This window comes from Scardinius erythrophthalmus (genome assembly GCF_964197995.2).
Source record: "Scardinius erythrophthalmus genome assembly, chromosome: 15".
Lineage (NCBI taxonomy): Eukaryota > Metazoa > Chordata > Actinopteri > Cypriniformes > Leuciscidae > Scardinius > Scardinius erythrophthalmus.
In genome coordinates, this window is record NC_138235.1 from 36,714,985 (window position 1) to 36,729,011 (window position 14,027).

General features: G+C 36.8%; 1 protein-coding gene across 1 annotated transcript; it reads right to left on the reverse strand.

The window, feature by feature from the left end:
- Positions 1-8,769: 8,769 nt before the first annotated feature.
- On the reverse strand, positions 8,770-14,010 carry LOC308703097 (uncharacterized protein). The gene is made up of 5 exons (XM_081386367.1): positions 13,893-14,010; positions 13,462-13,791; positions 10,751-10,914; positions 10,426-10,480; positions 8,770-9,429 (listed from the first exon to the last, which is right to left on the reverse strand). Exons 1-5 carry the CDS (start codon positions 13,933-13,935, stop codon positions 9,020-9,022), a joined length of 1,002 nt encoding a protein of 333 aa, XP_081242493.1. The 5' UTR covers positions 13,936-14,010; the 3' UTR covers positions 8,770-9,019.
- Between the last annotated feature and the right edge of the window lie 17 nt (positions 14,011-14,027).

A 14,027-nucleotide genomic window follows, 5' to 3' on the forward strand; every position in this document is an offset into this window, starting at 1 on the left:
CAAGTTATTTTTTTTATCCTGCAAAAGAAGAATAGCAATCCATGTTGTGAAAGATCTGGGCTATTATCATCTGCATATTAAACATTAGAAATTGTAATTTTATATAGAGTCTGGCCACTTTATATTTTGATAATACAGCAATCCATTCACATTAAATCTCAAGAATTCACTCGTATCAAAATCGGTCATATTTAATGAGAGACACTGTAAACATACAGTGACTATTGAAGAAAATGGGAAAAAAAATTCTACAAATATCAGCACATCTGTTGTATTTCTCAGCAAAATAATCATTTAAAGAAGAACAGATCAAATTTGTAACCAAAATATATCAGTTTGATGATGAGCATGAGTTTCCTAATTAATTTCTCTTGATATCATGAACTCATTCGATTAAAATCGAATCCTCATGTTTAGTCTCTTCCAAAACCAAAATGAAGCAAAATTGTACTTGGAGCATTAAAACTAAAAACCTACAGGTATAAGACAAAAGCAAAAGAGGGTTGCTTTCCACAGCAAAGTCACACCAAAACAAAATCTCCACACTCTGAGTCCGGTTTAGTGACGGGTCGACTGGTGGGTTTGATCTCTGAGAGGTTTCGTAACCTTGTTGGCTGGCATGAGAACTAACTTAGGCTACATGGGTAACCTTAACGTTTACATTTCCGTTAACGTCAAATCTGCGTGCATTGATGTAATGGTAATTATAAATTATAATACTGCCTCTTACACTAATGCCAAAAGTAAAAAAAAAATAATAATTAAAACATGAATCACCATTCTGAAATATCCTTTTGTAAGTGTGTTTGAGGAGGTGGTTGTTAATTGTCTCCTGTCGTCGCCGATTCGGGATCTGAGTCCGACTCGATCATATAAGGCCGGATAACATTTCCCTCAGCAATGTCCAACATTACAGGTGTTTTATTAACATTACTTGTGAGCATCACCAGCAGGATACATCATGTACCCTAGTTAGGGTAGAGTGGGGGGAAACGCCCCCCCCCCCCCCCCACCTGTTTTTTCCCAAAATAACCACTAAAAGTGTTCAAAATACATTTTTACTGTTGCTATGCACTACGTTGATAACGGGGATATACAAATCTCTATGGAGAAGCTGACACCAGCGACATATTTGAAGAGAAGTGGATTACATGGTAAATGCTATAATTTTCAGATATTTGTAAACAAGTGTTTAAGAGAATATTGTTCTGCAGGATATCACAGTGGTGTATGATAGATGAATAGTGAAGTCTGTAGTTTGAGATCATATGCTATTTATAAGGAATATAATTATATTTTAAAAAAAAGTTTTTTTTTTTTTTTAAACTCATAGCTTGTGGGGTAAAACGCCCCCCTGGGGGCATAGTTTCTCTCTATCATAATTACTATAATAAAATATTTATGTCTATCAAATCCTTTGTTTTACACTTAATGCAGTATAACTAGGTGGTAAAATCAAAATATTTGAACAAAACATGAAAAAATTACCTCAAGTGAGCATTAACTAGCTAGCTTGCTAGCAAAGTTAGCTCACTGATGGAAGGTAGTTAAATATGGCTATTTTGGACATTGCTGAAATAAATATTAATATATATACATGTTGATACATTACTTGCCTTTTACTTTTAGAGATTAAAAACTATTGTCTGTTAATTTTGCTGTTGATCTATGAAGCAAACTGGTTGGTAAGAAAGGGGGCATTTTACCCCACCTTGGGGGTGTTTTACCCCACCGCTGGGGCAAAACTCCCCCTTTGTACAAAAATATTTTTCAGTGAAAATACTAATTAATTATGAAGGCTGAGCAATTTTAATATTTGGTGAATAACTCCTGCCATAGTCACTCAAAACCGGGATGGCAATTCTAGTCACATTTATGTTTTGTTTCACTGTAATGTCACATTTTCCTTAAGGGGGGCGTTTTCCCCACTCTACCCTACCTGTGGTTGGCCTGGCCGTGCGTCAAACAACAGACCAATCAGAATTACAGTAATTAAAATGTTTAATACATAACTGTATTTATTTCTATTTTCTTAAATTACCTACAAATGTATGTAAAATTATAATTTGCTAAAAATCAAATAATAGTTTGCAAAATCACCACCAGATGGTGCAAATAGACAGTTGTGTCATCACTGCTCTCTGTAAAAAATAAAAAACGTCAAATGACAAAAAAAAAACGTTAAAGAAAAATATCCTAAAAAGTGCAACTAAAATTTGAATTAAACACTTTACAGAATAATAATTATTTTACAGTTATTTCCTGAATTACGATCAAATATCTTGACTGTAAAAAAATCGTTAAAAAAAAACTGAAATGACTGACAGCAACAGAACAAACACTGACATCTCTCAAGACCGCAACATCTTCACTTATTACAATCCAGTTTGACTTTATTCTTTCATACAAACGTTCTTATATGAAATTAACAGCGGTTTAGATGTTGATGTTTTATTGAAAATAATCAAGTTTGAAGTCACCATTATGGAGATCAGAGTTTTCTTTAGTTGGGCTCTTGACCCTTGACTTTTTAATATATTTTTTTCTCTGGGTGCTTTAATTGTGTGTTTCTAAAGCATGTTTGTTATACCAAAAGTGCAAGAGAAATTTAAGTTGTCTACTTATTGATCATATAATCATTATATAATGGCCTGATTCGCTGATCTCATCCAGTGTCTAATCTCTGAGTATATATGTGAATTTTTATATACACATACACACACACACTGAACAAAATTATAAACGCAACACTTGATTTTCTGCCCCCATTCTTCATGAGCTGAGCTCAAAGATCTAAGGCTTTTTCTATGTACACAAAAGGCCTATTTCTCTCAAATATTGCTCACAAATCTGTGAAAGGCTGCTTTCACACTGGGCTCGTTTGCTACGGTCCGAGCCCGAGAGTGTTTGTTCCCGGCGCCCCCTGCAGCGTTGGTCTGGTTTCACACTCAAATTCATTCTACCGAACCCTGGTGCGTTCGCGTGCATCTTACGTCATCGCAAACGTGCACGGCACATGATAGAAAACAGAACGTGGGTCAGTATATTGTGTTTATTAATTTGGTGCTATTATGTGCAGCTGAGTGAACAACACAGGTTTACTGTGTGTCATAAGGTGGCTTTCTGCTGCTTGCAAACGGACTCTTTTGAGGAGACAGTGGATTTCCATTAATTTGTTGCCCTGATTCCACGCGCTATGCGCAAATACACTGCAGGCTCACTTTCGCTCTTGTCCAAGGGAAATCATCAACACTATCATCCCTTACATGTATTTTATTTAACTAAATACATAATAATGTAGGTCACTTTACTTCCTGAACAAGCGCGCACCCGAGTCCGTGTTGCTTTCACATTCATGTGAACCGTGGCACAGTTCGAGTGCAACCGAACTCAGACCACCTCCTCCAGGCAGTCTTGGGTTCAGTACCCCAGTGCACACCCGGGTCCGCATGACAGCGTTCACATTAGAGATTTTTCATGCGAACCGTGCCCCGTTCCCAACTAAACTGCCAGTGTGAAAGCACCCTAAATCTGTGTTAGTGAGCACTTCTCCTTTGCCGAGATAATCCATCCACCTCACAGGTGTGGCATCAAGATGCTGATTAGACAGCATGATTATTGCACAGGTGTGCCTTAGGCTGGCCCAATGGCGCCACCAGGGGGTGGCCAGGGGTGGCCGTGGCCACCCTTGGCCGACTCCTGGCCACCCCACTGGCCACCCCGCTGGCCAGTATAAATTTTAGTAGCATCAGTTATGCATTTCATCCCTAATGCACAGCCAGGCAGGCCGCTCTAGACCTTCCATCGCACACAGTAGCCAGTACTCCCCCGCCCATAGACTGTAAAAAAAATAGCCCCCGCCCCTCCGTCAATGCCGCTGTTGCGCCCTTTTACAGTCTATGTGTTGCGCGCTCAGACAGCAACAGCTCAGCGCGTGCCCGTCGGTCAACAATTTCAAAAGAAGTTAAGAAAGAAGACGAAGAAGACTACCGCGTCAGTTTGGGTGACAAAGTCATCTGAAGTCATTCCATAGCTTAATGTGAGGGACTGAAGTCTATTTAGGCCTACATCATTTAAGTTTATGGAAACTCGTTTTCGCTCCTCTGTGGCGGTCAATCATTCTCCATTCAGTATTCAAACAGCGCGCGCGCCTCTTCCGGTTGGATGCATGGTAAAACTCTCCAATTTCAGTGGCGGATCTACGGGGTGGCAAAGGGTGGCAGCTGCCACCCCTGGGATACAGTCTGGCCACCCCTGTTGCCACCCCATTTATAAATCAGATTATATTTTTTAAGTATATTTTATGTTCATAGCTACACGTTGAAGGCCAAGGAGACCCGCAACAAACTCCTCTCAAACAGAAATCGCCGATTTAGAATACCCTCCCCCTCACAATGGTTTCACCCATCACTAGCACGGCAGTGCATCTGTCTGCAGTACGCAGTGACTTGCAACCCGACTGGAGAGACCGAGCTGCCCCAGAGCCTCTGAAGGTGAAGTGAGTTTCCCCAGGTGTAGTTTAAATACACGTTTAACTTAAAGTTACATTTGTAATGAATGTATTGTATGCTAAAGACGATTCAGCATCAGCAAAAACAGCGAGTCGATAACGTTAGCCAAAATCAGCGGTCAAATCGCTCCCTCGTGATTTGTAAGAGCACTCTTCCCTTTGATTAGCCTAATTTTTATTTTAGTAAAGACAAGAACAGCTTAATAAAAAATATAAAATATTGTTTGTATCCATAACGTTTACTGATGGTCGCCGTTACGCAGACGTACGTTACGTTACAACACACAATACAGTGCCAGTTAGGAGATCGATCATTTGATTAGCTAAGCAGTCCTATTAAATCCAATTCCTCTCAGATATCACAGCAATGAAACCAGGTTACAACTGGGGAAATAACAAATACAATAGGATTAAGAATGGGCGTTAATAGTTGGGAGAAAATATGATGCGTAATAATGATTAGATCTGCATTTGGTCTTAAAGATGCAGCAGTCTAATAATCCTGCTGACGATTGCTCCATTAATGTGAATCAAATAACAAAAGGCAAAGAAAAAATCAGTCGCAGCTCTTGAATTATATAAGCTTTAATCTATCTATGATAAACTATGCAGTGTTATTTTAAATCTGACTTTATTAGATGTCTTTTTAGCCCATATTACTCCTGAACAGTAATGTCAGTAGACATTACTGAAATTAAAGCACTGGATATACTGTATAATTTGTATATTTGTTTAATTGTATACTTTTTTGTTTGTTTGACCATGTGTTTGTACTTTGTTTTTTGGTGTCCTATGTCTTCTGAATATAAAACACAAAAGCCTGCACCCTTCTGCATAACGTATGTTTTATTTGTTTTGTTAAAGCATTGCTTTTTCTTTTGCTATAGATATTTATTTTACATTTCAAAATATAAAACAATATTAATTGTGTTCTATTTTTATTTATTTTTTTCCCTTTTTTTTGATATAACAAAAATAACCGATAAGAATACCGTTAAAGTACCGGATCGATAAGGAGTATTGGTAAGAGTAGTAATAACGAATGATACCTATCCCTATTGGCAGCAACAAATTAAAAGTTATGGCCAATTTAACTGTGATTAAATTCAGTATATATACGTCTGCCATATTTTGCCACCCCTCAAAAATTCCTGCCCCCCTTTCGCCACCCCATAAATATTTTTCTAGATCCGCCCCTGGATATATGCACATTATAATGCATTATCTGTAGATAAAAGGTTGTGGATTTGCATAAAATGACTTTATTTTGTTGGAGTTTGTTGCTGTTTTTAAACGACTCACTACCGTGTGCTTGTTAGATCACACACATCACAAGGACTATGAATCGACATCAAACGCACAATAACTGGAATTTTTAAACTGTGAAACAAATGATCAATAAACTGTTGGACAGATACACTCTAGGATTTGTGCGCTCGACATTTCTTCGCTTTGTGCCGTGAACTTTATGCTCACTTGTGCAGCGCAGCGCTGCACACTGTGACTCCATGTTGCTTTGAGCACATCATTCTGCATCCGCGATGCGCATACGCGCTTTGTGTGCTCTGTTTTGAAGCATTTCATATTATCATGGTTTTGCGCACTGAAAGATTATTAAAAGCCTATATTTTTTATACCTAGCCTGCTCAATACATTTTAAATAAGCATAATTTAATTGTATATTATTTCTTTGTAGTGTAGGCTATATAAATATATACACTTCTGAATTCTTGACATTAATATATAAATATAATATATTTGTGTCTGCCAGTATCTGCTTTTCCCCAGTAACTGTTTTGTTTGCAATAAATGTACACCTTATGCCAAATATAATTGCAAAATAAAACAGAATTGTTGTGCAACTCAAAATGTTAACTGTACTGTTATTAGTCTATGCATATTATATCATTAGTAACATTAAATATAACACAATAAACCATCATATAGTATATCAGTAGGAGTTTCTTTAAGTCTTTCTGATAGTTTTCTACAGGCCGGTTTACTACAACAGTAGAAAAAAATCTGAAATTATGGTTCATAGTTTTGGTGTGCCACCCCAAGATTTTAAGTGGCCCCATCTGGCCACCGCCATGAAAAATTTCTGGAGGCGCCACTGGGCTGGCCACAATAAAAGGCCACTCTTCAAACCATAAGAACTTGAAAGAATAAAGTTAAGATGGATTGTGATTAGTGCTGCGATCTGTTAGTGTTTGACGTTCTGTTGGGATTTAAAGGGTTTCTGTTGTCTGATTTTGTGGGTCACCATTTCTGTGCGTCAGAAAATACTGATGTTATGCTGCATGTTGCTTTATTTAAAGGTAATAACTGTGTAATCACTAACGCAATGATGTCTAGATTACATTAGCTCATGCCTCATTACCTCATGAATGATTTTGCTATAGATCTGCATTTTACAGTAAAGGAAATACCTGTAAATAAGTGTTTTTCTTTCAAATGGTTAATGAAAATTTCTGTAAACATTATTTAAATTAAGATATTTTAACTTTAATTTTACGTTTTTTCTTTGTTTGGCCAAGCCTGGTTGTTATTCATCAGTGAGACAGTTTTCAAAAAAAATCATCCAGTCCTTACTTTTGGATAGTTCGCCGGTGCTAGGCTAACGCGAGTCAACGGTGCACGCGTTAGCCTGCCATTAAAAACAGTTTTACCCACTCCACAGTACACCAAAAGCAAATAAATTATAACGCCAGACTATCGATGTAAATGTCTGTTGAGATAATAATGTTAGAAATCAAACTACCCTTTCATCACATTGCATTAGTTATAATTTGTTCCCTGTATTTATAAGCAGTATACAGCAGCGGCGGAGTAATATTTGGTTACCTAGGAAACCGAGAGAGCCACGGTCCACATAATCACGCAAGTGTATTTACCTGTCGCTGACAATGTGATGAAAGGGTAGTTTGATTTCTAACATTATATATATATATATATATATATATATATATATATATATATATATATATATATATATATATATATATATATTGTAAGCTCGCGCTCGATCGGCCCAAAACCGGCATCCGACCAGTGCGGAAGGTCTTTACGTGTTACTGTTCTTTTCTCGAGGCAAAGTATTTTTTGATTAAATGCAATACATTTGAATAAGTATTTTCTCGTTATTTCATCTGACTCCATAAATGAAAAGGTTTTAATGATATCTGTGCATCATGAAATGTGAGTGAATGTTTGACTATTCCTTTTAACTCTTTAATGAAAATAATGTCAAAGTCAGTTAGAATAATCAAATGTTACAATTTATTATGTCAGGTAAATGTATCATGCCAATTTCATAATCAATTCAAAGATAATCGATACAAAACATCAAATGCTCTGGAATAAAGAGAAGAGATGCAACCCAACAATAAGAAATACATGAGGCTGAGAGGTCTCTCTCTCAGCCTCACGGGCTAATCTGAGATACAGAAAAAGCCCCGAATCACCGGCTGCATTTAATTATAGTCAGACCTCTTTCACATGGAAACATGTACTAACAATGGAAATTTGCATTCAGAGGTTACACCTTTTTGGGGTATGAGACCATTTGCCAGGAGATCCCCTTCCTTTGTGTGTCAGTTATCCCTAAACTCTTAATAACCTTATTACCTTTTGTTTTACTTATTTGGAAATGAGACATTTCAAATGATACTAAATATGTATAATACTTGATGTTAATCATTCACATTAAACTATAAATTTTCATGGGTGAATTCAGGTGATCTGAGCATGAGAGAGAGGGGGTGAGAGAAGGGGGAATGAAATGTAGATTAGGATGACTCGGAGGTGAGACTTTCGTCTCGATAGTGCACAAGGCCAAGGGCCAGTTCAAATGTTAATTTCCAGAGAGGTCCTTTTGTCCTCTCAGGGCCTGGTCGCTCTTCAACCAGACTGTCCGGCATCTCCTAATTTCTCAATTCTTACAATATATATATATAGTATATTGTTTTAGTCTGTTGCTGGTCATTGTCTTAGCGTGCCTTTGTATTTTTTTCTTCATAACTGTTTTCCCCCTACCTGGATTATATTCTTATTTTTATATTCTTATCAAATGCTACACATAGATAATTTCCTTTACTCTCTTTCTATTTCCCCTCAACCAGAATGTTATGCATGATTTTAAAAATAAAAAAGATAATTTGTATAAATATAACAAAATATAAATTATTTGAATATCTTTTCTGCCTTCCAGATATACCTTTACATGGATATGCACAGATATTCACATTCAATTCACATTTGAGTAGTGCATTTATTTTATTTCAAAGCAGCTTTACAGAAAATGCACGTCTACATTACAGTTACAGAAATGTACATGCAAATCACAATATTAGCTAACAATGTATTGATTTAAGGAAGAAACAATGAGCTCATTAAAGTGATTATTATGAGTTGTGAAGATAAAGATTACAATATATATCAAATTTAGTATTGGTGCTTGTTGATTCAGAGTTTGCGTTATCAGACATAAAATATGAACAAATTAAGTATTTAGTTGGTTTTTATACTATCATCACCTCTAGAAATACCATCATCATCATCACCTCTAGAAATACCATCATCATCATCATCATCATCATCATCACCACCACCATTAGCAACACCATCATCATTATTATTATTATTCAAATAATTATTTGTATTATTACTTTTAATCTCATAATCCTCATCATTACTACAAAAATCACTATCACAATCATTATTTGTATTATTATGTTTACTATTATCATCCTCACTATAATTATTATTCTGCAAATGCTGTCCAGGTCTTTCATTTTCTTGTCCCGCCGATGGAACATGTATCAGGACCTCATTTAGATTATTACTGTCCTCATCTTCCGAAGGAGGAGCCCGGTCCAACATCTCGAAGGAATCACCTGTAGTCTGTTCACCTGCTGATTCTGAGAAAAGGAGAGTTTTGCATCATTAGTAATTGTGCCAGTGAATTAACCCGTATTATTTGTGTAGTGATATTAGGTTCAACAATATGAAAAATAAAACAAACTATACCCACACTTCAATAGCCTTTTTAAAGGGATGGTTCGGAGTAAAATCAACCTTGGGTCCTTTGCACCATGACCTAGAGCCAAACCCCCCCCCCCCCCCCCCCAGAAGACTTTTTCTCCCTTGGTCGAACATTATTAAAGTTAGAGCTTATTTAGATTAGATTTGTTTGGCTCAAGATCATGGTGCAAAGGACCCCAGGTTGATTTTACTCTGAACTATCCCTTTAATGTCTAATCAATGATTTAATTGTATATGCCAATTGTGTAATATCTAGGTAATGTCTTTCTTGATTGGTAATCAATTTGAGCATACATTATGTAAGGGATCATGTAGAGCGAGGCGGTTGTTATAGCGAATACAACCCCAACAGGCTGATCGTGTCCCCGACGCGAAGCGGAGGTAATTAAGCCATGTAATTAAGCGTAATAATCCTGCTTATTACATGGCTACCTACCAAATAAATCATCAATTTGACACAAAATAATGATTTAAAAAGGAGTTTATCGATTTAAAAACGATTGTATTGCTTCCGCTAAAGAAAATAGTCCGTTCCGTCTCTATGGTAAGAATCCTGCGTCCATAGCAACGTTGCCGTTTTTCATGGCAACGGTGTGTTATACTTAGCAGCGGTTATCAAGAAATAACACACCGCATTCTACATTAGAATTCAACCAAGCCATGTAATAAAATGCAGTATTAGCTCAATTTAAAATGTATATATTTCTTTAAAATATAAAGAAAGCAGCGAGCAGGAAGATTCTTTGTTGTCAATTGAGAAGAAAACCATAAAACAGGAAATGACAAGTCAATAATAGTGCAGTTTGTAAAATGTCAAATCCCTAAGAAACTGTGATATTTGTTCATGATACAAACCCATCTTGTGAACTCACCTTTAATATAATCCTTTTTGCAGTCACTAGCTTCAGACTCATTATTTTTCTTCTTCTGTAGGGAGACAAGAATGTTTAAATCACAGTCAACTGTACCAAAGTTAATACCAAAATAAACAAAACAGGCTTTATAAATCAATGTACCTAATGAATGACATTTTAATGATCTACTATGGCTTTAAATGAAATCCTTTGTGAGCAAAATATCTCTTTTACGAATTCCTCAAAAACAAACTGCGTAGAATACATGGTCTTCACTGAACACTGCTGTCAATAAGGCTACAAAAACAGAAGTGTCGCTAGATTTTCCTCTGCTTATACTTGCCTTTAGACACCACCAGGCCAAAATGCACACTGCGATTATGCCCACTGCACTGCACACTGCGATTATGACCAAAATGGACAGATCAACTGTCCTGGGTGTCTCCCGGGCTTCAGGATTCTCCTGTGATGGAGGAGGATCTGGGCTGATGGTACTGGGTAGAGTCCCTGTATAGGACAACAATAACAAAAACAACAAGAGATATGAAGTTCTTCAAGACAAACTTTAAATCAGATAGGTAGCTAATGCATTGGTATTTGGGAAAGTTTGCTAGCTAGTTGCTAGAGAGTTTTGGGAAGATGCTAGGCAGCTAAAGGGGACAGGGCTGGCGATATGACAGGGAGACCAAGCGTAGTGAAAAAGTAAATATATACCAAGTCAGGGAGAAAGGTGTAGTTTTTTTTCCCTCACAATAATCAGTGTAGAAGCAGAATATCAGCTGTGCCCTCTACTGGACTCAATTCTTACCGCAATCTCACAGAATTTGGCATCACAAGAACATTTTATTCACTGTAAAATAAAAAATAAAATAAAAAGTGATACTTAGAGCAGTAGTCCTTTATGCCCGCTTAAAGCGAACACTTAATTTGAGGGTCAAATGAAATGTAAGACAAAAATATTGTTTTCAGACATGAAAGCATAGATGTTATATTTTGTTTTGCTATAAATGAATCACTAACACTAAACTGACAATAATGTAAGCCACAGGGAGACCGCAGACAGCAGTCATGCACTGTATTGCATTACTAGAAAGCCAGGAAATATAAAGATTTGTAATACAAAGTATTTTTCCAAAATTAAGTTAATAGTACAGTAGTCAACACTTGAAGTGGATCAAAACCTTTCATCAAAGTTATACATGAATTTTGAACAATACCAATTCTTGACTTAGGACAACTTTGATGAACTTTATTGATCCGCTTTCAATGTTGACTGTACTGTATTTTCGTGCCATGACCGCGCGGACAGGAACATGTGTGATGAAGCCATGCGCTCTTACTAGACCGTCTCATTCTAGCGTTTAATTGCTGGAGGACACTGGCCTACAAGCCTCAGAAAGCAGTCTGCGCTTCAGAGAAGAACGGCCACGCCATCTGCGCTTAAAAACACATTTCACTTCTAAATGAGCTTGCGTGGTAGGCTAAAGGTGTGGGCGCTTGGTGTCGGTACACATATTTTAAAAATTCATAAAAAAATAAAAATGATGGTAGGCCTACTTGGGGACATGTAGAACAAAAATCTGGTGGAGTTTGTAGAAAATATTTTGATTTTATATTTTTATGAATTTTAAAAATATGTCTGTATAATGAGGTAAATTGTATATAACATTGACATATAATTATTAAAGAATGAAACAGTGTGGAACGAAGAATGGAACAACATTAAACACCACAGTGGTATTTGGGGACATGTAGAACAAGATTCTGGTGGAGTTTGCAGAAAACTGATTGATTTTATGATTTTTTTATGAATTTTTTAAATGTGTACCAACACCAAGCACCCACACATTTAGCCTGCCACGCAAGCTCATGTAGACGATGGCGTGACCGCTTTGATTGCGTCATACCGTGTGATGAAGTTGATCAACCTGCTAGACCCCATTCTGGAGGAGGGGGGGGGGGGGTAGTAGTAAGTGTATTGTCAAAAGGTTTGTGCTTTGTGAAAAGATTTAGTGACAACATATTACAATGTTAACATGGTACAATGACTGGTAGGCTACTGTTTTTATTATAGCTTGAAACAAATTTCACGATTTTAATTCAATTTAATTCTTGTGATCTTGATTAAATATCGATTCATTTGGATAATTATTAGGTAGGCTAAATAGCCTACATGGTCATTTTTCTCAAGATTTTTTTTTTTTTCTCCTGCTGTAAACAAACTCCAAACAGTCCTGTCAGCGTCATAAATATAATAGTCATAAATATAATGCGGGTTTTTTTTAAATGATAAGTAAAAATATAAATATGTAATAAATGCACATATTTAGCAAGATACTCCTCTCCGTTTTTCTAACCAACTAACGTGCTATAGTCATTAAATGGCTTTCCTGAGGTAAATGTAATACGTGACATCTGTTCTCCAGCTGTTTTATTGACTCTACCGTGGTTGAAAAACACTGATTGATCGACATTATGTAGGCCTATATATACATTTCGACAGTGGCGTAACTTTGTTTTAAAAAGTGGGTAGGACAGGTGGGGTGGGACAGGTGGGGCAGTGCTAAATCAGATATATGTACAATCGATAAGTTGTAGCCTACTGTAACTTTCAACATATCTATTGTTTATTCGTGTTTATTTACTATTAACTAGTGAAGAGTAAGAAAAGAAGAGTAAAATTGTTTAAACTTCGTAATAAAATTGACAGAATAAGAGCTAATTTGTTTCATATCAAAAGTAACCTGCGCTGTGTTGTCTGTCAGTGTCAGAACGCAATATTTTTTTTTTCTCTGGGTGAGAAATGCAATTCTCAACGCGTGAGAGTTGGTAGCACTGTCTTTATCTAAATCTTTATTTTTGCCTGATGGAAATTACAGTAGGCTATAGGCCTACCTGGGATATATACTAGCTAGGCCTATATAGTGGAGTTCCAAACAATTAAATAACAAACAAACAATTAAATAACAAACAAATAAGTAGCCTAGTTGTTGAATTCAGCCTTGACAAGACAAAACCTTTCGGCATCACTTTAGACAGGATAATAATACTAACCGTTGACTACGATTGATATTTTCTTGACGTTGTTGTTGCCGAAGGTGATGGAGGCAACGTAGTATCCATCACTGGCATTAAGAGGAGTTAAAGAGAAAATGTCCTTCCCAATGTAGAATGAAAATGTAGAGCTGTTCTTCTTGTTGATACATCCAGACGCATTCTCTTTAGGGGAACAGTAGTCCAAGATGATCTCTACCACCGGCTTGCAGTCTACACTTGCTTTGGATAGCGTCACTCGACGGAGGGTTTCCAGTCCAGATTTCTTTTCGACTAGGACGACTTTATCTCCCCTTTTTACCTCCATTCTCTTACAGCCGCTCACAACACCTGATTAGAAACAAATGAATATGTTGTACATTAGAAGTCACGTTTGTTAGATTATAAAATCATTTGATGTTTAAATATCCAAGACCAAGTTACAAGTATACCGGCTGCTGCGATGAAAAGGGTTATCGCGAAGAAGCCGTTCATTTTTAGTGAGCTTTGCGTGTCACCGGTAGCTGCTATACAATCTTTGAGAGAAAAGGGCTCCTCCTCGCTCTTACTCACCTGAAACCGCTCAG